General features: G+C 51.2%; 2 protein-coding genes across 4 annotated transcripts in view; one reads left to right on the top strand and one right to left on the bottom strand.

Moving 5' to 3' along the window:
• The window catches only part of FYCO1 (FYVE and coiled-coil domain autophagy adaptor 1), an 85,551-nt gene that overhangs the window by 8,300 nt on the left and 49,730 nt on the right, over positions 1-27,521 (bottom strand). For all 3 annotated transcript variants that reach the window (XM_046652661.1, XM_046652670.1, XM_046652677.1), the window contains 2 exons: positions 8,113-8,208; positions 4,603-4,813 (listed from right to left, as the gene is read on the bottom strand). In XM_046652661.1, the coding sequence (XP_046508617.1) occupies positions 4,603-4,813; positions 8,113-8,208 (307 nt within the window). The remainder of the gene's footprint in view (positions 1-4,602; positions 4,814-8,112; positions 8,209-27,521) is intronic.
• Positions 15,958-21,500, top strand: CXCR6 (C-X-C motif chemokine receptor 6). The gene is made up of 2 exons (XM_046652682.1): positions 15,958-16,344; positions 19,643-21,500. Exon 2 carries the CDS (start codon positions 19,663-19,665, stop codon positions 20,683-20,685), a length of 1,023 nt encoding a protein of 340 aa, XP_046508638.1. The 5' UTR covers positions 15,958-16,344; positions 19,643-19,662; the 3' UTR covers positions 20,686-21,500.

The raw sequence follows: 27,521 nt of genomic DNA, 5'->3' as shown, positions 1-27,521 counted from the left end.
GAACACTCCACCCAACAACAGCAGAACTCACGTTCTTTTCGAGTGTACTTGGAACATTCACCAGGGTAGGTCATACTCTAGGCTTAAAAAAAATAACTTACACTTAAAAGGATTCAAGTTATACAAAGCGTGTTTTCTGACAATGGAATTAAATTAGAAATAAATAGCAGATCTCTGGAAAATCTTAAAATATTTGGAAACTAAATAACACACTTCCTAATAACACGTGGGTCAAAGAGAATCAAAAGGGAGATCCCAAAGGCGTGGGAGAGAGCAAGTGCAGTGTTTCTGACACCACAGGACATTTGCTCTGGCTGGAAGCTGGTAGTGGTAAGGGAGTAGGTTGAGCCCAGGACAAGCCTGGAGGGGACAAAGATGCACGAGGACCTACTATGTGTGGGCTCTGTGGCAGCAACTTCTGCACATGTTATCTCACTAAGTTCCATCAATGTTCTATAATATTCTAATTCTGAATATTAGAGTGGCTGAATCGGGTCCATTTTTGTGGTCCACAACCTAAAGATTCTGAGCCTGGCCTAAGACACTCCAGCAGGCACAAGCAGGAAAGGGGTGCTGGAGAGGAAGTCTTGCTGTTTATACAGGGACACCTGTGTGCCCCACACCTCAGACCTTCACTTTACTGTCTTGACTACAAAGCAAAATCAAGAGCTCACTAAGGCAGGTCCTCTGAAGAGGATATGTTTAAAATAAGACTCTTCATTTCTTTAAAACATTCTGTTCTATAGACTTTTTGTTCATTCCAGCCACTGTTTTTCTACCATGGTCAAAGTCTGTACAATTCTCTCATTATTTTAAATAAATCACAACATCCAGGGGAGATTAACAAAGGCTCTGGTGTCAAAGCTCGTGCAGCCGAGGTGATGGGGAGATGACTGGGCTCTCCGGTACAAACCTGAGAGAGACGGGTCTCTGCTGTGTGAGCTCTGCGGCGTCTCCCATCAGCCTCCCGTGCTCGGGTGGCCAGGCCCTGATTTATGTGACGGGTCTGCAAACAGTCCAAGCTAGTTTTACTGATCTCTTGGTGGACTCCAGTGGCCTGGACCCTGGTACAAAAATGGGTTCTAGGGGCTGGCCCTGTGGCCGAGTAGTTAAGTTCGCACGCTCTGCTGCAGGCGGCCCAATGTTTCGTTGGTTCGAATCCTGGGCGCGGACATGGCACTGCTCATCAAACCATGCTGAGGCAGCGTCCCACATGCCACAACTAGAAGGACCCACAACGAAGAATATACAACTATGTACCGGGGGGCTTTGGGGAGAAAAAGGAAAAAAATAAAATCTTAAAAAAAAAAAAAAAGGGTTCTATGCTAAATGGAAAAAGCCAGTCACCAAAGGCCACATACTGTATGATTCCACTCCCATGAAATGTCCAGAACAGGCAAATCCATAAAGACAGAAGTGGGTTGGTGGTTGCTGGGGTAGAGGTTGCAGAATGACTGCTAGTGGGTAGAGGGTTTGTTTTTGGGATGATGAAAATGATCTGAAACTAGATCGTGGTAATGGTTGTGCAACTCTGTGAATATACTAAAAACCAGTGAATTGTACACTTTAAATGGGTGAATTATATGGTATGTGAATTATATCTCGATAAAGCCATTTAAAAAATAAAAAGTCAAGGATCCTTGCTCCTGGTCCTGGTTCCTCCCATGACTCTCCCTGTGGCCCCCGGCAGGATGTCAAGCTTCTCTGGCTAAAGCTGGGTCCTCTGCCCAGAGAGAGGGCAGGGCCTGGGTCTTGTTCTCTGCTTTGTCCCCAGCCTTCAGGCCAGCAGTCTGCACGTGGGTAGCCTCAAGTCCTTGATTTACTGTTTCTTTCATCAAGTGCCTTCCCAAATTCACAACCTCGCATTTCAGCGTCAAGGCATGACCCTGATGGAGGAAGTCACTTTGGAGAGAGGGTGGCCTAGGTGCCACTAGAGATGGGGCTGGCCTTCTGCTCTGCTGTTCCCTCTGCCTGGATGCTTCTCCTCTAACCCATGCTCCCTGCTCCTCCCAACTGCTTCTCCTGGTTTGGCCCGGGGGTGTCCTTCCCTGATTGCCACCCTGGAGGCTGGGTTAGGTGCCATTCCTAGGTGCCCCACAGTGCCTGCCCACCCCCATCATGACACATACCACCTGCAATCACAGTCTAATTACTAGGGTCTCTCTCTGATTACACAGCAAGCTCCTCAAGGGCAGCTCCCATGTTGTACCTTCTCTCTCTATCCCCACTGGGCCTTACAGAGCCCAGTATATAGCAGAAACTCAATAAAGGGTTGTGAACTGATGGCAATTAGGAAACACAGTTCCTGTGTCCATACTTCCATAGCACAGAACCTAAGAGCTGCCACTTGCACTGTGTCCTGATGTTTCCTATAAGGCCCACGCTGCTCAGGGTCTCACATGGGGAGTCCATGGGATAGAGGCTGAGGATGTGTGCCTGGACACAGGTTCCCCAGGCTGACATCTGCCCGGGGGACCTCAGGCAGAAATAACAGCTGCCCTCCACAGCTGGCTGGCGACAGAGGGCCTGTGAAGGCAGAGGAACACCTGAGCACCCTTCTCACTCACCCTATAGATGGGCTCCTTCTGCCCCCTGGTGTCCACTGTGGGAAAGACAATGGTAGTCACAAACTCCAGAGGACCACGGTGGAAGCCAGAGATGAGGAAGGCTCCCCAGAGTCCCTGAGCTCCTGATTCCTGGCGGGAACCACGCAGGTCTCCCAGGGCCATGAGGGTTTGGTAGGTGAGTGACTGAGCAAGGGGAGAGGTGGGGACACCAGATTTAGTCACCTCCCTCCCTGCCGCAAACACCCACCAGAGTGGGTCTTCTACTGTGGGCAGGCGCAGTGCTAAGTGCCTGGTGAGCCTTGGGAATATGAAGGTGAACAGCAAGGGTGCTGGTGCTAAGTTCGTGGCAGTGCAGCTGTTTGTCAGAGCAGAGTCGACAAGCACACTGGTTAAGCTGCTGCTCAACTAACTGCCAGGCAAGACACTCTGCATCTCAGTTTCCTCATCTGCAAACCGGGACTCAGCCAGCCCCAAAGAGTGAGACGACCCCTCCCTGTGCTCAGTGGGCAGGGCTGAGCCTGAAGCCACTCTCAGACCCAAGCCCCTGGACCCCCCGGGTGGCGCTTTGGAATCTCAGGAAGAAAGGCTCTGAAGCTCTGTACGTGGCGTGGCTGCAAGCCCCCGAAAGGAAAGAGGGGCAGAGCAGTTTTTAAATAATAACCAACACGAGACTCTAAGAAACAAGGCCAACTCGGGGGGCTAGGATGAGATCTTGGGAGTGAGCTTGAAGAGGACAGAAATGACAGTCTCTACAGTGAGCAGGTACAGCAGGGCGGGAATGGCAGGAGTGCACACGCTCCTCCATGTGGATGTGGGAACAGGAGCAGCAAACTGCTGTGTGTCCATGGCGACACAGGGCCTCGAGCCTGGCTCCCCTTCCGCTCTGTGCCTTCCCCACCGCTCACCGTGAGCACCGGAGCATGCCGCTGGACCCCACGCAAGAGGGACTAATGGATGTTACTGCAAAGACTTCACACAAGTCTTGTTTCACACAACTTCAAATTTCTCTTCTCTATCTTGCTTCTTGCCATTCTTAGAAAATGGAGATTTTCGCAACTATATTAACACCCTAGGATCCACTTTAAGCTCCAGTCCTGCATGCCTGACTGTCCTCGCCATTCCTTCCATGCCCTGTGGAGATCCAGGCATGGAATTCAGACCCTCTCCCTCTTGCTTGCCCCATACTGAATCAGGCACCCACGAGTCCTGTTCACTTTCTTGGGCTCTGGCTTCCATCCCATCCTTTCTACTCTGACTTCCATCCCGTTGAACTAGACTAGTGGCTCTTGACCCTGGCTGCTCACTGGAATCCCCTAGGGTTGCCTGGGTCCCACACTAGAGACTCTGATTTAGTGGCCTGGGGTGTGGCTCCCCAGGGGTTTGAAAAAGCTCCCCAGGCATTTCTAATGTGCAGTCAACGTTGAGAACTATGGTCCAGGCCATCACCAATGTTCCATACTTAGATGTCTTAGGAGTTTATGAACTGGTTTCTGCCACCAAGATTTCAAGCCCAACCACCCAAGTGACACAATGGCTGTGTGTCTCTATTGACATTTTTGAGGCGAGATGCTGAACACCCTCAGCTAATAAGTAGAGGCAGAGACCTGGGTCACCGCCTCCCATGAGGACCCATCCATGAGGACCCTGCACAGCTGTTAAAACCGATCCTGATCCTTAAACTGAGTCACACATCTGTACTCCTCTAAGCGTCCCTCACCCATCTATCCCCAGGTCAGACTGAAGCTGTCTGCCACAGGAGTGACCTTCAGACACTTGAAGACAGCGCCCCTGAACCTCCAGGTCTTTCCTTCCCCAAGCTGGACAAGCCCAGGTGCTTTGCCTGCTCTGCATGACACAACCTGGAGGGCTTTCCCATCCTGGCTTCTCTCCATGTCCCTCTCACAGCCGGGGCCCAGAACGTTCCAGGGAAGGCCCGCCAAGCAGAAGGCACGGCTGCCACGGCTGTGCTCTAGGAAAGCTCTGCCCAAGAACCCTGATGTGTGAGCAGGGGGCCTGCGGCAGGGAGCAGCCTTACCTTACACTGATCCAGGGGTGTGTCCTCCGCCTCCCGGAAGACCACGCTGAAGGAGATACTCTTGGGGTCGGAGGAGAAGACCCAGCTGATGGTGAGGCCTGCCTCAGTCACGGTGATGGGGATGAGGCTGTAGGTGCCGGACCTCACAAACAGCTCCCTGTTGCCCTCCCCGAAGCTGGCGATCTCTTCCACTGTGAGGGGTAATTTTATCCTAAAATGCATAAGTGAGAGGAACCTGATCAAATGGGCAAAGTGTCTGAGTCCACTGGCCACGTCGCCTGGGGCTCAGAGGTGGCCAGAGACCCTGGAGGCTCTTGGGAGGACAAACCCTGGGTAACCTTGACCAACGTGCTTAATGATGGGAGAAAACTTGACGTGCAGCTCATGCCAGCAATGCTTTCTGAGCACTTACTATGTACTTGGCATAGTTCCAAGCACTGGGACACAGAGGCCAAAAAGACAGAGGACAAATCTCACCTGCGTGGAGCTGGTATGGTAGCCGCAGGCCCACCAGAGCTGAGAGGGCGGCCTGAGCTGGCCCAGCCTCCCCACGCACAAGCAGCGAAAGCGGAGGCCTCAGTGGTCTGAGCCCTCCTAGGGCCGGCCTGCAGCTCGGGCATCCCCTCTCCCTCCCTGTTCTTTCCGGCTCCCTGCCTCTCCTTTGCCTAACCAGCACCAGCAGAGCGCACGTTGGAAACCTCCTGCCCTTTTGGTTCCTCTTCTCAGTGGAAACCTGGGCCCGCTGCAAGACTCCTGGAGGGCGCCCTGGTCTTCTCTTAAATGCAAACACCCCAGCCTCTACAATGCCGGGGCGGCAGGACAGCCTTGGGGAGACAGGCTTCCTGTGGCTGCGCCCTTGGGTGAGCAGGAGGCTCTTCCTAAGTTGAAAGGGTTTAAGGACAGTGGGTCCTCTGTGGGACCAAGCGTGACATGGAGCCTGTGAGGCGTGGAGCCAGAGGGACTGGGTTCTGGGACCTGCCTCGCCTCTCACCTGCCACAGGGCTAGCCCTCCCTTAGGCCCATTTCCTCATCTGCAGGGGAGGACACCCAGGCCCGCCTCCCGACTGCTGTGAGGACCACGTGGGAGGATGGACCGCTTGTGCGCACGGAAGTCTCCAGACGCTGCCCGTCTTGACGGAGGCCCTCTCGCACGTGCAGCCCCACAGGCAGCACGTTAGCTGGGGCCCGAGGACGTGGCCTCCAGTGCAGAGCTGCGACTAGCCGTGCAGTGGCCTGGGGCGAATCTCGTCTCCTCAACTGTGAAAAGGGAAAGTGGCGGCCACTAGGCGCCAGGCCCTCTGCTCACCAACTTCGTGTGGTATCATGGTGGCTACGTGAGGACACAGGATGCTCCCCTTTTACACACGAGGGAGCTAAGATTCAAAAAGATTAAGAAACTTGGTCCAGGTCCACACAGGCCTGATTCAAAGCCACTACCTTTCTACTATACCAGACTGCCTTTAATGGAGAAAATATATTACTCTCCCTTTTAACACAGGGGTGGAAACTAAAACTCTGAGAGGTTAGGTAACTTGCCCAAGACTGCACAGCAAGTAGGTGGTGGAGCCGAGAGTTCTGTGTGCCTCCAAAGCTGTGGAGATGGATGGACATACTCCCCAAAGCTTTGCTAATGAGACTACTCAATGATTAAAAACCAAAATGCTCTAAAGAACAGCTCTCAGTCATTCACCTTCATGAAAATTTAATTCTATGTCACATTTTTCCAGGTGTTGATTTAAGCTTTATTTCTAATTATAGTACAAAAGTTGTTCAATATTTATAATTTGCAAGAATCTGAGAGTAGGTAGAAGGGTCCATGTTAGAAAAGAAGGCTTTCCTGTAACATGGGAATCTTACTGCGTTACTACGTATGCAGTCACTTACTCTGACAGAATGCCCCACTGATGCTGGGTCACTTTATAACTTTATTTCCAGAATTCCCTGCTTGCACCCAGTTATTGGATCATGACTTTAGTCTTTTTTACCTTCCTAGAACTCATCTGTTCAGCGAGAGGACAATACTCAGTTTCCCCAAAGGAGACGCTAAAAAGAAATCAAGGGTTTGCTATCTCTGCTCAAATATAATCTTAAATAAAAGAAGTCTATTGTCTATAGGACTCCCATCATAAACGTAAATTCTACTGGTCTCCCTACTTCTGCCCTTGTCCCTCCATAGTCATTCTCCACATGGCAACCAGAGTGATCCCGTTTCAGATGCAGATTAGATCAAATCACTCTACTTTTCCAAAGCTCATTTTTGGGCTCCTATTTCCCTCAGATTAAAAAACAAAGTCTTCACAATGGCCAGCAAGGCCTGATGTGATGTGGACCTTAGTTCCCTCTCTGATGCGGTCTCCCTTGCTCTCTGTTTCAGCCACACTGGCCCTTTCCCTGTTCCTTGAACATGCCAGGCACCATGCTGCCCCAGGATCTTTGTACTGACTGTTGCCTCTGCCTGAAGGGTGTTCTCTCATATAGCTGCATGGTAACTCCTTCAAGTCTTACCTTCTAAGTTTCACTCTATTTAAAATTGCAAATCCTCCTCCCTATCTGACTTGTTTCTTTTTCATAGTAAGCACCACCTTGTAACATACTATATAATTTATTTATTTACTTATGTTTATTGCCTGTCAACCCCTGCTGGAACATAAACTGAACATGAGGGCAGGGATCTTTGTTTTATTCACTGATGTACTCTAAGGATCTAGAACAGTACCTGGCACATAATAGGTGATAAATAAATATCTATGCATGAGTGATTGAATTTATGCAATGACTGCTATGCAATTACGCAGCCATTGGACACAACACTGGAGAAAAAGAGAGAGATAGGAAAATATTCATGCGATATTAAGTTTAAAAAGAATGTGAAACATGATGTAGAATATGTGTTTATGCTGAACAATTATATATATATATGTCTAAAAAAGACTGGAAGGCTATATACCAAAGTGGTTTGATTATCTCTATTTTCCTAATTTTCTACAATGAAAATATATTGTTCTTACAATAAGAAAACAAAACAAAGTTATTTTCAAACAAGAAGAACCCAGGGCACAGGGACGAGGGAGGGCTGACTATAAAGGGGCATGGGGACATTTTTGGGGTGACGGGACTGTTCTATATCTTCACTGTGGTCGCATGGGGGCACATGCGACCCCTCTTCTGGACCTAGGCTTCCCCTTTGGCAAAACTGGGGAGCGGAGCTGGCTGGGCTTTGAGGTGTCTGCAATCGTATAAGCCACGGCTGAGCTGGGCGTGGGGCCCGGCAGGATGACCGGTGACTACACTGCGCATTTATCAAAATCCCAGCACTGTGCACTATAGCAGGGGACTTTCATGGCACATAAATTATACCTAACAAAAAAGCACACTGAAAGCTACCCTTGGTGCCCAGTTAGAGCCTCGGGGCGCACTCCAGCTCTGGCCCAGGAAAGACCGGGACTCCTGCTCTGCGGCTCCTCCCCAAATCCGACACCCGGGGAAGTCCCGCCCAGCCCCGTCACTTACATCAGCTCTCCGGACTTCAGCAAGCAGATTTCAGCATCCTGCCCCAAGGACATGTCTTCAGTGTCCTCAGGGGTGAGCGAGTTTGACGTGGCGTCCCTGAAACATTGCAAATGAGAACACAGCCAGTTAGCTATCAGCACACAGGGTCCCACATCCAGAGGTCTGTGGTCTTGGAGTCAAGCAGCCAACCTCAGAACTTGCGGAATCCTTCAATCACGGAGGCTGGGATAGAGGCCCGGGCAGGCTGTGGGTGGAGGGCCACAGGGGCTTTGCCAAGGATGCAGGACGGGGAGAAGACAACAGGGCTGCAGCGATTTCCTGACGTCTTCCTGGCAAGTGTGGGGAGGGGGTGATCTTAACACAAGTGGACTCCCTCCTACCCCACGCCAGCAGCTACTGCCACATGCCAAGTTCGCAGCCACGGGTCCTGCCTCCTCAGTGCCGGTCTGTGACAGGATGAGCCTGCTCTGGCCCATTGCTGGGGAGCAAGAACAGGCAGCCAAAGCTGATGGGGCAGGAAATGGTGGGGGCCAAGAGGGAGGCCATGGGACAGAGCCACGTACGAAGCAGGCAGACCAGAGCTACATCTCCTTTTTCCCTCACAACCCGTATCAGCTGTGCAGAGAACCAGCAGCGGGAGCCACCTGGCAGTACAGCCGCACTGTGCTTCCTAAAGCGTGCTCCGTGGAACACCAGTGCCAGCTGAGGGGAGGACCACACACCCTCCCTCTCTTTCTCAGAGAGTCACAGTATACTTAAACAGTAAACTAAAGGCTCTGACAAGTCCTGCAGTAAAGACATGTATTAACTTTGAACTCTAGCGTTCCTTTATCTGACCTTGGAATATTTTAACCTACTGAACTGCGGATCCTTGAAATGTTTTGGTTGATTACAGCCTCCACTGCACCCACCTTCACTGATGGGGACACAGAGGCTCAAGCAGTTCCTGAGAGGCAGGGCCAGAATCAGACACCTTGACTCCAACTCAGTGCTCCTCCTGCTGGCCCCATGCCCAGCTTGGCTGGTGGCCTATACAATCTTAGGGACCTCGATGCCCAACCAGCTCTGTCCCCAATTCTGCCAAAGAGGAAACCTCGGTCCAGAAAAGAAAAACACTTCTCCCGTAGGAAGGCGTTGGTGAGGGGCTCCCGCCCAGCTCTGCCTCTGCCTCAAATGCTGCACCCCTTCTCAACAGCCCTCGAGGGCTCTCCCCCCTGTCTCTGGGGTGAGGCCAACAGGCCCCAAACTGCCCCCCCAGTTCTGGCTCCCTCCACACACCCCCCACCTGCACCCCTGGGCTCTCACTAGCCTGGCCCCGGGCATATTCGCTCACCCTGCCCTTGCATGAACTCTGTCCTGCCCTACCCCCACCTTGCCTACTGTTGTGGGTGTCCTGAGATGTCACCCAGGCCCATGCTGGGTCAGGCACCGCGAAGGACGCACGCAGTGGGCCTGCACCCTGCCCCACAGTGCTCTCCATCTGAGATGGGAATACACAGCTGGGCCTGGCTGGAAGGAGGAGGTCTCAGCATACACAGCAACACACGTGAGGGCAGCAGCCGGCAGCAAGCACCCAGACCACGTGCGAGACAACCCTCCTCCACCCGGAGTACAGCCAGGACTCGTGCTGGGAAACTGGTGTGCTTGGCTGAGTGCGGTCTGGGCTGTGGCCCGGTGTGTCGCCCATGGCCGTGCAGGTGGAAGGCTCTGCAGCTTTCCTGCGAACTAAGAGACCCTGAATCCAAGAGCTCAGGACCTAACATAATCTCTCTGATATCAGAAATACAAAAGAGAGCACAGCGGCCAAGCCCTAAAGCTCCTGGAGCTTCTGCCTGGAGGTGACCCCCATCACCTCTGCTGGGAAGTGGTTTTCACCGCACTGCCCCTCACATTTCACAGCCACTTCAGTCCCATGGCCAAGCACACTATGGTGGGGCAGGGATGCTCATCCTTCCACAAATGCACAGATGGATGACCGCCCACGGGAGGTAGAGGGCGGCAGACACAGCCTCCCACAGTCTCTGTCCTGCATCGGGGGCCCGAGGCTCCTGCCCTGGGCAGGTCCACCTGGGGCACCCGGTGCCCTCCACGTGGATGCAGGAAGGAGCGGCTCAGAGTCGGCAAAATTCAGGGAGTCTCGCCTAAGCCTGTCCTGGCTGTCACTTTACTGTGGGGGCAGGAAGATCCCTGCCACACACGGTGCACCCGCAGCCACAGCACTGCACCGAGTCTGACAGAGCCAATGGGCAGCTTCGTCCCAGGGGCTTCTATCAGGTGGCATCTGTGGCCCACCTCACCTTCCATGCTCCCCCATTCCATCCACACTCCTCCCCTCACCCGTCTGTCACGGGCCCTGGTCACACTGGGCCTTACTTCTCTGCTTTCGGGTCTTATCTCCCACTAGAGCAGGAGTCCCTTGAAAGCAGGGGCTGAGCAGAGCTTTCCCTGCCACACAGGACGGCGCGCAGCAGGCCAGCCCCTGCCATCCGCGAGGACCAGAGACTGAAGGCTACTTGGTAGGAAGTGGACCTAACCTACTTATTAGGGTGTAAACCCAGGATAAACGGGCAGAGGGAATGCTGACAAAGTCCAGAAAGAACCAGGGATAGATTCTCGAAAGAGGAAGACCCTGAGTCATGCACGGCGCGGCTGATGCTGGGTTAGCAGACCCACGCCCAAGGACGGACTGCAGCCACCTTCAGCTCTCACAGGATTTTCTCGGACACAAAAGCCGACTGTCTACTGCAACCCACAGAGGCTCTCCGTGCTGGAGGACATGCACTGCACAGGGAGAGGCCCCTGGCTCCTGGGAGATCCCTAGGCTCGAGGGCTGGCTCCACCCAGACAGCCTGGACGCCATGCCTGCTCACCACCAGGCCCTGCAGCCATTCTCTGCCATTCAGGCCCCATTGCCTGGCCTCGTCCAGCTACGGCTGGAGGGCTGAGCCCACTGGGCATGGGAATTTGCCCTCAGGGTGCTGCTGCAGGCAGTGGTGGTGGGTGCTGGCACGGGAAGCCCCCAGGTACCTGGCTAGGGCCGCCTGTGCACAGTCCGCGTCAGCCCGTGACAGGTTGGGAAATCTGTCTTCCCAAACATCCTGTCCTTTGGGGGCTGTGCGCCCCGAGCCCCGAACAGTGGGGCTCTCTCTAGCTGGGCTCCTGAGGGCAGGGGAGGTGGTATGGCTCTTGAGGGGACTCATCACTCCAAGGTGGTTCCAGTCTTGGCTTTCTGACCGACTATGTGACCCTGGGCAGCCCTTTCTTCCTCTGAGACCCAAGTTTTCTCTTCTCTAAATGGGAGAGAGATGGAACCAGAGGGACTCCAGGTTCTGAAGGCTTGAAGAAGCCGTAAGTTTCAAAGGCCTCAGAGAAGGCACTTTACAGATCCCACCAGCTGGGAAAGAGGTGGGCTCATTCTGGTGGGCAGCTCCCTGCCCTCCACCTTCTCCACTTTCCCAGGGAAGGTGCAGCAAAAACGTGTCCTGAAATGTCTGCTGTCACCAAGGGCAAGGCTTGTCACTTGTTGCTCCTTTTCCTTCCTGGCACCCCCCACCTCTGACCTGCCTGCCCAACACCTCCTTGTTGCTCTTCCAATCCCCGGCTTCCAGATGCCCCCCTCCTCACCCTGGGACAAACAGGATCACACAATGTCAGTGCGAGAAGCAGCCCAAGAGACCAGCTAGCCCACCCTGCCCCCTTGACAGCCGGGGAGGCAGGGGTCCAGGGGAAAGGAGATGGGCCCAAGGCCACTTAGGCCTGGCTCATTTCATTTGCTTTCATCCTTGTCCAAAGTGCAAACACCATAAAGGAGAAACACAAATAGCATATGATGAAACAAACCCTGAAAACCATAGTTGGTTCTCTCAATTTTCCTGCATTTAGGATGGAAGGTATACTAATCTATGATTCCTTCTCTTTCTCCCTCTCCCTCCGCCCCCTGTGACCACCTCGGTGACAGACAGCCCTGATCACCTGCAAGTAGCTGATTCCTAGAGTGGGTCCCCCAGGCCCATGCCAGTCCTGGAGGAGGCCCTGTAGGAAGGAGCTGAGCAAGGTGGGGGGGCGGGGCACAGGTAGGTGATGCCGGCTCAAAGGTAGTGATCGGGGCATAGAGTTTTCTCTTCAGTGGCTTTTCAAACTGTGGGTCATGGCCCATTTAGGGGGTTGTGAATCAATTTAGTAAGTGAGGACCAACATTAAAAGAAACAGAATGGAAAACACCAACGTTATACTGCATGTTGTGAAGGTGCTAGTTCACGAGGCTCTTGCTCTGACTTTACGTCTACACACGCACACACCTGGGGAGTGATGTAAAACGGATTTCTTACTGTGGGATGCAGCAGAAAATCTTCAAGCAACTCTGCCAGAGGATTTTAAAAAGTTTGAGAATGTCAGGGTAACAAAATCAAGGCCATGAGGGGGCACCCTATCTCCTACCAGAGCCACTTCCTTTTGTTGCCAGTGAGGTGTTTTTCTCAGAAAAGATGTGAGACAAACTCACTGCCCACAAGTGACCTTTCTCCTCTCCTTGCTCTGGCTGTGAGAGCTACTTCTAGCTACGGTGACCTCGCATGGCTGGTGGCCTGATTTCCTGCTCAGTTTCCATCCCTGAGCCTGTGGTCAATGGGTCAGTAGGTCAGCCGAGCAGAACCTGCCTGGAGGCCCGCACATTCTGTCAACTTGCTCCACCCTCTGGGGGTGGTCACCTTGGCATCCTGGGCACCTGCCCTGCACACAGCCTATGCTCAATCAAGGTCTAGGCTATGTGCCACAGACTAAGGTGGTTTTCTGTCCCAAATGCCCCCAATAGACGAGATGACTGAAGCTCCGTGTTAGAACCAGGTAAGAATAAAGTGGTGACCATGGACAAAGTGGATGCTGGGGAACTCCGTGGCAATGCAGTCCCAGGGTCCATGCCTGCCTGGATGAGGGGTCATGGGTAGGGTCCCTCCAGCTTGGTCTCTACAGCTGGAATCTACAGTTTTTTCCTCTCACAAATCAAAATGCCTTAGCCTTTTCCATTTAATCTGTACAACTTCGATGCTGCAGACTGCCCAGGGGACAGATTCTCTGGCTATTTAGACTGGCTGAGGGAGGAGGCGATGCCTAGAAAGCCCCTTTGGCCTGAGAGTCTTGCTGACACTTCCTCAGAGGGCTCCATCTACGCCTCTGCCTTGCTAAGCCCAGCACAGGGAGAAGTGCTGCTCTGCCCAATTGCCAGGGTGCAGAGTCCCCCAGGTCAGCCTCTATCTGTAAACAGTCTCCTGAGGTCTAGAGAGGACTTTGGTTTACACCTGCACTGTTCAATACATTATACGCTAACCTTACGTAGCTATTTAAACTGAAATTCATCAAAATTAAAACAAATAAAATTTGGCTCCTTGGTTGCGCTAGCCACACTTCAAGTCAACAGTCGCATGGGCTAGTGGCCACTGTGTTGGACAGTGCAGATACTGGACAGGCTTGTTGTCACAGAGGCGCTACTGGACAGCAGGGGTTTGGAAGGTTGGGCTGAGCCACGCTGTGGAGCACAGTCACTGTGGGATCTGGGGGCATTTTAAAATTTTACTATTAAAAGTAAATTCCTAGTAGTTTTTCTTTTAGTTATTGGCTTCCTTTTTGCCTAGAAAACAAGTGAAGGAGGATACTTCTGGTAGTTTGGTCTCTGATAACTTGGTAAGTAAGGTCTGACCACATGCAAACCCACATGCCCATCCTCTAACACTGGGCACTGCTGAGCAAGCCACACCCAACTCGCTTGCAGCCTTCCAAGTATGCAACTTCTCTGAGGATTTTTTCACTCCTCCACAGGCCCTGTCAGCCACCAGTGCCCTGCAGTTAGACTCTCCTGGGTCTAACTGCCTCGTCCCTGGGTCCTGGAACTGACATCCCAATGAGGGCTCTGGCCTGAGAACGTCAGGTATTCAGGAAAAGTGAGCAGGTCAGCAGTCTAACTTCCAAGATAAATCTGCGCTAGGCATGGTTGCCACTTTCCTTTTATTCTTCCCCCAATTCTATTTAGAAAATGTCTAAATTTTCCAGGGGAAATCCAAGACATACGATTGGGTACCCGCCCTTAGGAAATTTAGTTTTGTTTCAAAGAAAAGTAGTGCTCTTAGAACAATGAACACTACAAACTGGAAGATAACAAGAGGCAGTTGTAAAGTGGTTGAAATAAAATTCTGTCCCCCAATTATGAGTGGCCCCATTCCTCCAATTTAGTTGCAAGTATTCCATTGGAGAACTTTGCACTAGAGAATGGTTATGACAAATGCTCTCATGCTCTCTCAAATACACATTTAAGCCTCTCCCTGCAAGCACGCACGTGCACGCGGTCATGGAGGGCACCAGGTTGAGGCCTGTTTCTCCCCACAGAGCACAAATGATCGCTAAGAGAGATGAGCAGAGCTGAGCAAGTGTGTTTGACAAGGCTCAGGCTGTTCGAACTCCGCCTCGTGAGCTGGTCCCAAACAACATGGTTGGCTTGTCCCTAGGAAAAGCTCATCTCTCAAAGCTTAAAGATTCCAAAATGTCAGGCTGGCTCACACTACAGGGATGTCTTGCCCCAAAAGGTCTCTTTCAGAAGAATGGGTGCTTGGGCCCATATGCCCTTCAGTATTTGGGTCAGCCTGTTCATTTGTTCATTCGTCCACTGGTCCCTGTATCCATCCACCCACCCATATGCCCACCCACCCATCTAGAGGTACATATTCTATATAGCCTCATGGTTCCTCCCCTCAGGGAACACCTCATCCCTTTGTACCAGTTTGGTGGAAAGGATAGTTTGAACTAGTTCACTCAAAAAAGACTTGACAATCCACTAGAGGTCTTCAGATCTTTCACCAGGGCCCCTGGGATAGCTCCATACTCAGAAACAGTAGTACAGGGAGTACGGGCTTTGCAGTCAGACAGATCCTGGGTGAATCCTGGGGACACCTGTGTTCTCAGACAAGCGAGTTAATCTCTCTAACCTTCCGCTTCCTGCTATGTAGGTGACTAGGGTTAGACGACTGTACAAGGACAGCATCCGGCACAGGGCCCAGCTCATAGTAAAGCTGAGTGTCAGTCTCCAGAGCCTAGGGCTACCCCTGATCCCTGCTCCCAGTGCCTGACACTTGCCCTTAGGAAGAGCCACAGGAGAAGGCCCGCCCAGTAGGTGGGCCAGAGCACCAGCCTTGATGGGGAGCATGCTAAATGGGAGTGTAGAATCAGGGAGGGGGGCCTGGTGACTCAGCAAGAGGGTAGCTGCTTCTGGGAAAGCGGAAATGGAGTCCACACCATACTTTCCAGAGGAGAGGCACTGGGGAATGTCACCCAGGCAGACATTCCTCCAACCCCTGCCTTCCAGGTGTTATTTCCCAGAAGGGCCAGCATTTTTGGATCACGGGAACTAACAACTAGAACTGTAATGGGATCAAGGTTTTCAATATCTGGGGAGTTCCAGGAGTGGAGAGGGCAGCCTCAGGAAACCAGATGGTTCCAGCCAGGATAAGAAGGGCAAGGGAGAACTGCCTGCGAGGGGCCTGAGTGGTGGGGCTCTAGGAGGCAGGGCTGCATCAGGCCCTCTGGCAGATCCGTAGCCTAGAAGCCATGGGTCCATTGGTCTGGCAATGACAGAGACCTGGGTCTGTATCCTGAAGCGCCAGTTATTAGCTGTGTGCACATGGGGCTGCTACTTCAGCTGTAGTCCTCCCTGTTCTCATCTATAAAATGGGGATGAGAGCTACTTTGCAGGCCTGCTGAGGATCAGTGGCTATCATGTATGTTGGAGCTGCATGCAGACACAGAACCCAGGCCACAGCACAGACTTTGCGTTGGTCCAGACCCGAACTGTTCCAAAGAGATGTATGACTAGCAAATGAAATAATTTGAAGGTACCACCATTTTCAGTGGACTGCCAGAGCCAAACCTACTTACTGCTCCCTTTCGGTTTACAAATAAAAACCCTCTCAGGTCCTGGCAGAAGAATACATCCCCAGCTGGGTTGCAGGGGGTGTGCAGTATCAGAGTCACGGCTTCATATCTTTGACTACTAAATTACACGGGTGCAGCCTGGTCATGTGGATTCTGATCTGCAAGATAGGGGTAGGGTTGGGTCTCTTATAATCACCAATCAAGGGCTCTTAAAAAATATTCAGCGGAAACACGGACCACATCACAGAGAGGTAGAGGCAGACTGTGCTGCTGTGAGCAAGCTCATCTCTGGAACAAACCGACAGAGCATCTCTGCTGGTGAGTCATTTGTCTCTATAGCTAAAAGGCAGGGACTCACTCCCGGCTGTTGGGGTTCTCAGATTCCTGCCTGCAGCGGCGTATGGTGGCAAATGCCCAGGCTTTAGAGCTCAACTGCTCTTGGTTCAAAGTCCATTGCTGCCGCAGGGTTATATTAGAGAACTGTGAAAACGACCTAACGCGGCTCGGGGCACCCAGCGAGTGGCTGTAGGCTAATGCTACTGGTAGTAATGGCAGAATCAGACCCTCCCGGGGAGATAAGGAGAGTCGATTCACTGTCTCTATTCCTTCACAGAATAATCTCTTTGCTTTTCTTTTGTTTCTTTTGCATTTTATAAGACAGCCTGCTATCTCAGATCATTGTTTACTTTCTTCTCACAATATAAATCAATATACTACTGTAGAAACTTTGGAAAATACAGAAAAATATAAAGGAGGAAGGGAAATAAGTCACCAGTAATTCCACCAGTCAGAGGTGAACTGCTGATAAAATCTGGTCATTTTTCTACGCTTTAAAAAACGTAGTCAGAATCATACAACGTATCATCGGATACGTGGCAGAGGGATTCAGAGGAGTCACGGACCCTCAGAATTGCAGGCGTGTGTGTACACTGTTTCTGAGGAAAACGTCTGTGGCTTTTTTGAGATTCTCAAAGGGGTTTATGATCAAAGAAGGTTAAGAATCACGATCAATGTCACATCCTTTTTGTTACCTATTCATTGTAATAGTAACAGCCAATACTAATTTTGCATATTTACTTTGTGTTTATACTGTTCTGAGCAATTTAAACATGTTACATTTTCCAAAATTGTTAAAAGCACTTCCTAAACATTTCAGTTACATTCTATGTCTGAATTATTTATTTATTTATTATCAGACATTTGCACTATTTTCAAAGTTGTACATATTACTTTTTTAAAAAAAAATTTCAGAAATCAACATAGGACTTTGGTCATAGAAGATAAAGAAATGAATGGTTTTAACATTTCTAGAAGGGAAAGTAATTTTTAATATTCTATCTGCACAGAGCTGTGCAGTCCCAATCTATTAACATAATATCGAAATTTACCAATTATTACAAGTGAATTTGCTTGGGCCCTTTGGGGAAACATTAATGCCAGTGTAAGGATCCAGCAACAGTCATAACAGGAGGATTTTTTCAAAAAGGCAAGAGTAAGTCAAGCAATTATGGAGATTTGATATTACTCTTAAGGAAAGCAAAGCCACCTGTGTCATACTCCAAATGACGAAAACAATGTTTTTGTCCCTGTGTGAAGCAATAACACATATGTAAACATCATCCTATGACCTACTTAACCTAGAAGCCCAGAGAGCTGGTGGGGCACGATGCCCACCTGCTGGCCTATTGCCCTTACAGATCTAACACGCTGTGGTCTAGGAGCAGGGACTTCTTACTGAGTAGTCTCACCCCAGAGGCAAGGTCCTCCCCCGGAGATAAAGGGCACTTTGCCCCCAGGAAGCCCGAGGTGGTAGCGCCAGGGCTGATATGGTTTCCAGTCAGGAGCTAATGTCAGGAAAAGAAAAGTCTCTGAGTAGATTAGAAAGGAGAGATGATCTCTCCTTTTATATGCCCTTGTCTGGCAGTTGATATTTCGACTTTGCTAAACCAAACGCTTGTTCTTCTTAAAACATCTCCTTAAGGTGTTAGTGAGATATGTATGGCACTGGGTCACTGGAAATAAGCCACAGGATGCTGAGTATCTGCAAGTCAGTGGCCTGGCACCCCAAGGCTAATGTTGCCTCAGCTGCCTCTGCTCCCACGCCATGGGTTACATTACTCTTGTGTCCTGTCTGTGGTCCTCGGGTCACAGGGGAGAGAAAAGGGTCAGAGGGAAAGGATGGACTTGAAGGGCTGGGAGCCCCAGACAAGAAAGGCAGCTATTTGATCTTTGCTTCAAGCTTTCCTGCCAGGCTGGCCACTGTCTCGCTGCAGGAGCCCACCTACCTGGTGTCCCATTTCAACTAGGTCTTCCATTTGTTAAAGGAGACCCCTCAGCCCTAAACTGCTAGTCATAAAAGCTAAAGCAATGTTCCCTTCTGGGGAAATCTAACCCACTTTTGAAGAGATTCCTGAAGATCAAGCAATCTTCAGGAAACGAGCTCTGATGGTGGAATATCCTAACTGTGACAGATGATAACAGGGAAAGTTGGGGTTGCAGTTTGAGGAGACGCCCTATTCCCTGAGTCATGAGCTGGCTCAGCTAAAGTGCTGGGCAGCTGTGGGCTTTCTATGCCTTGTTTTCCCATCAGTCGTCTTTTTAAATCTATTTCATGGCAGGCATAGCCAGGGCAATAGCCAGCTCTGGTGGTCTAGTGGTTAAGATTTGGTGTTCTCACTGCACGGCCTGGGTTCATTTCCCAGTCAGGGAACCACACCACCCATGTGTGGTCATCACACTGTGGTGGCTGCATGATGCTAAAAGCTATGTCACTGGTATTTCAAATACCAGCAGGGTCACCCATGGCGGACAGGTTTCAGTGGAGCTTCCAGACTAAGACAGACTAGGAAGAAGGACCTGGCCACCCACTTCCGAAAAAAATTGGCCATGAACAGCAGTGGAGCGCTGTCTGATATAGTGCTGGAAGATAAGAGGATGGTATAAAAAGACCGGGCAGAGTTCCACTCTGCTGTACACAGGGTCGCTCTACAACTCAGAACAACTCAACAGCATCAATGACAACAACAATGAGGGCAAGAGTAGGCAGGATAGACTGTCCGCCCAGGCAGAAAAGTCTTGGTGATCCCCCAAACACCTCTAGGTCTCCAGGAGTCTCCCTGGTGGTGGATGACCCCCCTAGAAGGGGGGAGAGTGGCCTTAGCTTTCACAGTTAGCAGTTTAGGGGTCTAACTTAACAGAAAATGGGGCACCGGATAGGTGGGCAACTGCAGTGAGGCATGGGCAGATGAAGACAGGCCCCCCCGTTACAGAGCAGTGCTGTTTTTCCAAATGGGCACCGTGTCCATTTCACCAATGGTGACCTCTGCTTTCAAGACCAGTTAGCACATGATTTTACAGGACGTGTGTGCAGTCAGTTGCGTGTTGTCTCCCAGATGGGTGAGATCCTGAGAATTTTAGGGCTAACGAAGCATCTCTTGTCCGGTCTGAGCAATTTCCCCTCAGAGTTGGCTATCTCCATTATATTGGACTGCTCTGTTACTGAGCAGAATAGTGAGTGGGTTAGACTATTTGCCCCCTAAATGTGGGCAATGGGACACTGGGAAAGACAGGAGGTGTCACCCTCAGCCCAAAATATAATTCCTGTTTTGACTCACAGGTGTTCATCAGCACAGAACCATGGATGACTATGAGTACGTAGTTCCTGGGTTCTTGAACACTTCCAATGACAGCAGCCAGGAGCATGAACGCTTCCTGCAGTTCAAGAAGTTCTTTCTGCCCTGCATGTACCTGGTGGTGTTCATCTGTGGCCTGATGGGGAACTCCCTGGTGCTGGTCATATACATCTTCTACCAGAAGCTGAAGAGCCTGACGGACGTGTTCCTGATGAACCTGCCCTTGGCTGACCTGGTGTTTGTCTGCACGCTCCCCTTCTGGGCCTATGCAAGCTTCCATGAGTGGGTCTTTGGCAATATCATGTGCAAAACCCTGCTGGGCATTTACACTTTGAACTTCTACACCTCCATGCTCATCCTCACCTGCATCACTGTGGACCGCTTCATTGCAGTGGGTCAGGCCACCAAGGCCTACAACCAGCAGGCCAAGCGGAGGACCTGGGGCAAGGTCATCTGCTTGTCCATCTGGGTGACCTCCCTGCTGGTTTCCCTGCCGCAGATAATCTATGGCAATGTCCTTTATTATGACAAGCTCATCTGTGGTTATCAGAACGAGGAGATTTCCACTGTGATTCTTGCCACCCAGATGACACTGGGGTTCTTTCTGCCGCTGCTTGCCATGATTGTCTGCTACTCAGTCATAATCAAGACCTTGCTTCATGCCCGAGGCTTCCAGAAGCACAAGTCTCTAAAGATTATCTTTCTGCTGGTAGCTGTGTTCCTGCTGACCCAGACACCCTTCACCCTTGTGAAGCTCATCCTCAGCACAAGCTGGGAGTACCAGGCCATGATCAGCTTTCAGTATGCCATCATAGTGACTGAGGTCATTGCCTTCCTGCGGGCCTGCCTCAATCCTGTGCTCTATGCCTTTGTTGGCCTGAAGTTTCGAAAGAACTTCTGGAAACTTGTGAAAGACATTGGCTGCCTCCCGTACCTGGGGGTCTCAAGCCAATGGAAGTCTGAGAACACTTCTAAGAGTTGTTCTGCCTCCCACAACATGGAGGCCACCAGCATGTTCCAGCTGTAAGCCTTGCTGGAGCTCGGAGAAGCTGCTCGGGAAGTTACAGGAGCAAAGCTGTGTCCTGCTGAGTGATGAGAAAGGCTCTGTCTATAGCTTGTGCATTCTCACTGAGAAGTAACCAAATGCTGCCGCTGGTGTGGAAAAGTTCCTTCTCAGGCATGAATATATTCTGTTCGCTTGTTGAACAAACAGGCTAAAGCTCAAAGGGAGTCTAAAAACTGTAAGGGCTTCCCTTCCTCTATCCCTAAGAATGCTGACACCAACGAGGTGACGTGTGACTCTCAAGACCTCAGGTTCTCCTTCGCTAGGACTGGGACTCAACATTGAAGAGGGGAGCGTGCCCACAAAGCTGTTGACGGCAGGTGACACTCTGGGCTCCCAAGTTCAGAAGATTCTTCTGGCTACTGGGAAGCAGGGGAGATGAGAGCAGCCATGAACACAAGTGCTGGCCCATATGGCTCAGACTTCAATGGCCAGGCCCCTAACAGACATGACATCAGGCTCTGCCTCACCTTGGGGTTTGACTTTTATAGAGATCGATGCTTACGTTCTCTTTAATTAATCCTGAAAGGACCAGCAGCAGGGAATATGAATGGGCCAAAATAAATTAGAGTCAGCTCAGAATTCCAGTGGTCCGCAGAATCAGAAAACTGTACAGAGCAGAGAATAAGACGATCGTGAATCTAAGCAGCGTTTCTGAAATGGATTCTTTGGTGGGTTTGCTCATTTTAAAACCGAATTATCCAATGCCTAAAACACACACACACACATATATATCATATGTAAATATAGATATAACACAAACACACCAAACAGCATATTATTTTCATGACTAAGAAATAAAACTTTTTTAAAGTCTCCAAACTAGTTTCATCCTTAGGCACGTTCTACTTTAATGTGGTATGCCTGGAATATTCCAAACGTGATTACCTGTGGGCTCAGAACACAGGAAATAATATAAAGTTTCAAGGTACTGCTCTCTCAAGGAGATGGAATATACCAATGATAACAACCCAGCTCCCTCACTGTGGCTTCCAACCTGTGAGGTGCATTTGTTTAACTCTGTAATGTGGTCACCGGCCGAGGCCGAGTTTTAAATGTCAGACACTTGTGCATGTTTATTAGATCCTAGCTATCTGTTCAATAGGCTTAAAGTTGCCTTTTTGGCTCATGCTTCACAAAGTCACTCACCAAGATATGGAGAACCAGCTGACAACAGCTGAAGAGAGTGCATGGGGATGCGGGCCGGAACTGGCTCAACAGTGTGGTTTTGAGGTTTGGATAGATCAGAGTCGAATACCAGCTCCGTCCCACACTAGTTAGTAAGACTAGTTGGTAATCTCTTAACCACTTTCATTTTGGTGAACCACAGACCATAACAGTACCCATCTCTCAGGGCTGGTGTGAGCAGGACTTGAGATAATGCAAACAAAATACTTAGCACAGTTTCCACTTGTGGGCAGAAAGGCTCCCAAAATGGGAGTAGTTATTATTTTTCACAAGAACTAGCAACACAAAATGGAAGCCACCTCTCATTCTCCGTGAGTTGGCGAGGTGTGGGAGGGTTTGCCTTGGGCTTTGCAGAGGTGCGTGGCATGTCACATGCACCCTGGTCCAGCTGAGCACAGGCCGGGCCTTGCAGGGCCCACATAATCCTCCCTAATGTTTCATAAACGTGCCTAGATGCATCCATGAGAGTTGCTTTACTGTAGTCAGGCCACATGGATCACTGAGTGCTTCCTCAAACAACAAAGGCTGCCCTTTGCATGGTGACAAGGCTGACTCTTGTATTCTTTAAATTGGCTTCAAAGGGAGACTTTCTGTCCTCTTCCTTTGTGCATTTATCTTAATGTTGAGCATTTCTGATGGAGGGGCCACCGGCCTGGCTTCCACAAGAGTGTCCCAGAACAAGAGGCAGAAGCCCTAACTGGGAAGGAAGAAGTGAGGAATTGGGGAGTTTGGGCCCTGTAGCATCACCACCTGTTCCCTGGAAGGAAACCAGTGTGGTGTGATGGGAAAGCAGGCCTCTGGGGTCACTCAGACACTGGCTCAGTGACAGCTCCATCTCGACGCGTCCTTGGGCAAGCTACTCAGCCTCCCCAAGCCTGTGTCACCATCTGCACCATTGGCTAAGGACAGCCCTTCCTCCAGTGCCCGTGAGGCATGGACAGTGCACTCCAAGGGCCAAGTGGGGGGCTGCCTGGCCACGGCGCAGAAGGGCAGCTGCTGCGGCCCCTGGCTTCTCTCTGACCAGGCGCCCGCCTGGCCGAGTCAAACAAGATCAGGCCAGTCAGGCCGTGCCCCATCCCAGGCCTATTTTATATGCCCTCTCTCCAGGCTCCCTGCACAAAGGTTTGCCCTGGCCCTTCCGCAGCTTTGGAAAAGCTGCCTGCCTGTCCCCAGGAAGAGCACAGCAGCTGAATCTTCCTTCACCTTCTCTGCCCCTCACTCACTCATTGGTCTGATACTCTCTGGGCCCCTACCTGCTACACTGGGTGTAGATATCATTTTTCCAGCCCCTCTCCTGGCTACACACCATTACTGGCAGCAGACATGGGCACAGCCCACACAGGTCACAGAGGGCTTTTGTGTCTAGCCTTCATTCCATCCATACAACAGCCCTGTGAAACACAAGTCCCCCACCTCGGACCTGCCCTCCTCCTCCCCTGGCTCTTCCCTCTGCTCACACATACCAGCGCATGGCGTAAAGGCCTGGAGTGCAGGGGGGATCAGGGAAGCAGGCAGGCTGGGGGTGGATACTGGTTGAGTCTAGCTTGCCTTGGATGTGGCCTTAGGGTCTGAAGGGAAAGAACATGCTCCTCCCCCACCATGTTCCCAACACTTGGGGGTGGGTGATTAGAGGCCACAGATGGCTGCACTGTCTGGGGAGTGGTGGACACAGGGTGACCCGATCCCAGGGGCCACCTGGGAGCCAGAAGCCCAGGTGATCTCAGTGAGGAAACAGTACTGCAGGAGAGAACTGAAGATGCCCCTAGTGGAGGGGTGAAGGCAGAGCAAAGAGCACGGGGCCCAGGGGTGGTCAGGGCACTCGCTTGAACCTTCTCCTCCAAGGGGCTCTCAAGGCAGCACCCTCTTCCACATGCCCAGTCCTTCGTGGTTCATCGTAACTCCCGACACCGTTTTTGCAGGAAGCCTGGCACCACCATGCCCATTTTTCAGATGAGGAATAGCTTAGAGGGACCAGTACCTGCCAAAACTTACACAGCAGACCTAGGGCTGGGACCTCAGTGAACAGCATCTTTCTCTACCCCCGAATGTTGGCTAGGAGACGTTTCAAGCGGCTGACGAGCCCAGGGTACCTGCCAGCTCTGTATTCATCTGAAGGCGGAGATGCTGGGTTAATCTAAGCACAAAGGTGGCTTTCTAACCTTAACCATTATTACATATCCTGTTCTCATTTTGTTTCTGAGATACCAGGCATCAAATTTCCTGGTTGGTGACAAACGCACCACAGCTACCCAAAGCTGACCACAAAGCACCAGTTCTAAAGCAATTACTGGCAAATATGCTCTGTGGGTCAGGGACAGTCTCTGTGGGTGAGTTTAGGTTTAGTAAGACCTAGTCATCTGGAGTGATTTTCCTTGGAGAAGACAACTGAGCTGCCAGGTGCAAGGTACTGGTGCACATAGTGTAGACATGCCCGGCTCAGCCCTGACATCACACCTCAGGTAAAACATACAAAAACAACGCACCTCCAAGGCAGGCTTCCCAGGTGCCCGGCACCGGACTCAGCACTTCATATACATCCTTCTCATCTAATCCTCCTAACAACCCTGGGGCTAGGTGCTGTCCCTGTCTCTTCTGCACAGGGGAGGGAACTGCATTCAGGGGGCTGCACTGCCAAAGCCATGCAACCTGGAGGGGGCAGACCAGGATCTGACCAGGTGTGTCTGATTCTGGAGCTCAAGCTCTTCATCACCACGTGGTCTGTTTGTCTGGTACTGAGAAGGGGAGGCCAGGCCTCAAGGAGGCCATGACTGAGTGGAAGCTGAGCAGAGGCCAAGGGACCCAAGGCCCAGCCCTGCTACTGGTTGACAAGAGTTTTCTTTCCTTCTCTGCCTGCCACCTTGGTCCTGAGAATAGCTGGACACCTGGTCAGTGGAGACGGCTGAGGGTGGGCCTGGATGACGTGGGGAGAGGGTAGGTACAGGCATGTCAGAACGGTTCTGAAGAATATCTGTCTCACCCGAGGTGAGGGGCTGTGCTCCTGCTTCACGCCACCACTCCAGCTCTAAGCCATGCATGGGGGCTGCTGGGAGGTTGCTTGGGGAGTCCGCAGCATCCTGCCGGGCTCCCTGAGAGCCTGGATTTTGGGACCTCTTCCTGTTCCATCACTGCCAGGAGGGCCCAGGCAGACAATGTTGTTAGCCCTAAAAACACACATGTGTGGGGAGGAGCGGACACGGGGCCAGACAAAGGTGGACATGTTTTTGATGTGCATATGGGGAAAGGGGCCCTGGAGAAGAGAGCTGAACTCTTCAAAATGAACCTCAAGCCTGTGGGTTGGAGGGAGGAGCTGTGGGCTCAAAGCCTAGTTCAGACACTTACAGCCACATGACCTTGAGCAAGTTATCAGGCCTCCTGAGGATACAGCGCCTTTATCTGTAAAATGGGGATCATAATCCCTACTCCTTGAAGGCTTGGGCAGGGTCTAAGTGAGGTCACGTGTAAAGGTAGCTGGCACAGAGAAGGTGTCCACAGAGTTGCTTTCAACAACTCTCCTTGCGAGCATCTACTTTGTACTTACAGTGTTTAATCCCTCCTGGACCACTTCTTATTTTGGACTTGCTGATTTCTTTCTCGAAGTTTCCTGTCAGGGATCTTTACACAAATCCAGAGCTCTATACCTCCCACATTTTCTCAGATTCCTGGTGTTTCTGATTGGGTCTTAAACTTAGGAAGAAAAATAACATAAGAAAAAGCCACCTGAGATGCTGGGGTCTACCTCTAGCTAACACACAAAGAAGGTGTGTGACGAGGCAGGCCCTCAGCTGACTTGGAGGCTTGGCTCTTGACCCGAACAGATGAAGTGCAGGGACTGCAGGTTCCCGCCCCTTAGTCCCGGATCCGCCTTGGAGGCCATGGGCTGGCACTCTGGCAGTTTCCTTTCCCTGGAACACTTCCTGATTTCCCATGACTGAAAACATGTATATTTGTCAGTGGTCTGAATACCTTGTTTTTGTTCCTGCTGGGAAAGGGGAAGAGGAGGGGTGAGGGAAAGAGGGAGCTGCAGGGGCTCACCTTCTCGTGCAGGTTACAGCCCTGAGGCTCCAGTCCTGCTCAGCCTACCGCCCACCCACCTGGCTGGGCGTCGAGGCACGGGCAGTAAAGGGTTGTCAGGTGACGATGGCAGTGTGGCTTCATGCTAAGGGAATGGAACATGCCATGGGGACCACTGAGCCACAGGGGTCAGGGAGAAACACTGCAGGCTTATGCAGTCAGGGAAGGCTTCAGAGGTGGGGGTTCAGGATGAAAAAGAAAAGGCCCAAAGTCACAGAAGTGACAGTGAGCAGGGGATTTCTCGGGTTGGGTGATCAGGTGGGCCTTACCCATGAGGCTACAACATGGTAAGTTGAGTCACTCTCTAGTAAGAGAACAGAACAGGATGGAGAGATACACTTCAGCTGAAAATGTCCTGTGCTGAGGGTCTCAGGAGGATCGAGTACACCTCTTCCCGTAGGTAGAAATCCTGATGCTGATGACTGATCTGACAGATCAACGCTAGCCCTCCTCTGAATTCTGGGCAGGATGAGAGGAGATCTTAATGAATCAGCAAGAGCATCACAAACTCCCTAACTGAACAGAAAGTGGGTCAAGAAACATCTGGACCTGGGTGCCATGTCAATTCTTTCCTGAACTTATGAACAGCTCTGCTGTAGAAACTACATTTATGCCAGACACCAGGGGCTGGGGAACACCAAGCAAGGCTGCCCTGGAGGGCACAAAGTCTGGACATTCTAGGATGGTGGCACTGTGTGCAGTCATCTCACGTACGGTCATGGGCTGCATAATGATGGAGTCGTGCTGAGAAATGCCTCGTTAGGCGATGTCGTTGTCATGAGAACATCATAGCGTGCACTTACACAAACCCAGGTGGTGTGGCCTACTACACACCCAGGCTACACGGTACTAAGCTTATGGCACCACTGTCGTATATGTGGTCCATTGTTGACCGAAATGTTATCATGTGGTGCACGACTGTATTTAAAAATTGGCCTAATTGGCCCTTGCAAAACTCTCCTCACAAACCTTTTTGAAAAACAGCCACCCTGGGAAAATGAGAGCCCCAACGGAGAATAAGTACTAAAGGATGCCCCTGGGCCTGATGCTGTTGATTCGCAGCATCAGGAAGGTTCAGTGGGCCAGGTCACTGATTAAGGGACTGGCGATGGGGTGTGGCACAGGCTGGGGGAGGGGAAAGCCCCTTGGGTTCCACAGAGCGCAGGTGACAGACTTCCCTATAATTTTATTGCTTTTAGGACTTTAGGGCTCTAGGAGGGCTTATCTGGAGCTAAAGTGACTTTAGAGAGAGCACACCTACCCGAGACAACTGAAACTAAATCCAAGCTTCCTTTCTCATGGCATCCTTACAAGCCTGGCTAGTGGCTTAGTTTCTAAGGAGAAGCGTGTTGCTCGGGAGTGGCTAAGGGCAGCACAGCAGGGGCTGTTCCTATGGGCTGAACTGTGGCCCCTCAAATTCATGTGTTGATGTCCTGACCCCCAGGACCTCAGAATATGCCTGTATTTGGAGATAAGGCCTTTAAAGAAGTAATTTAGTTAAAATGAGGCCATCAGGGTGGGCCCTAATCCAATCTGACTGT

The sequence above is a fragment of the Equus quagga genome, chromosome 1, assembly GCF_021613505.1.
Source record: "Equus quagga isolate Etosha38 chromosome 1, UCLA_HA_Equagga_1.0, whole genome shotgun sequence".
NCBI lineage: Eukaryota > Metazoa > Chordata > Mammalia > Perissodactyla > Equidae > Equus > Equus quagga.
Note: the sequence above shows the minus strand (reverse complement) of the source record. Positions and strands in the feature narration are given on the sequence as shown.

Coding starts and splice junctions, on each gene's coding strand:
- CXCR6 (XM_046652682.1), top strand. CDS start 19,663: ATGGATGACTATGAGTACGTAGTTCCTGGGTTCTTGAACACTTCCAAT.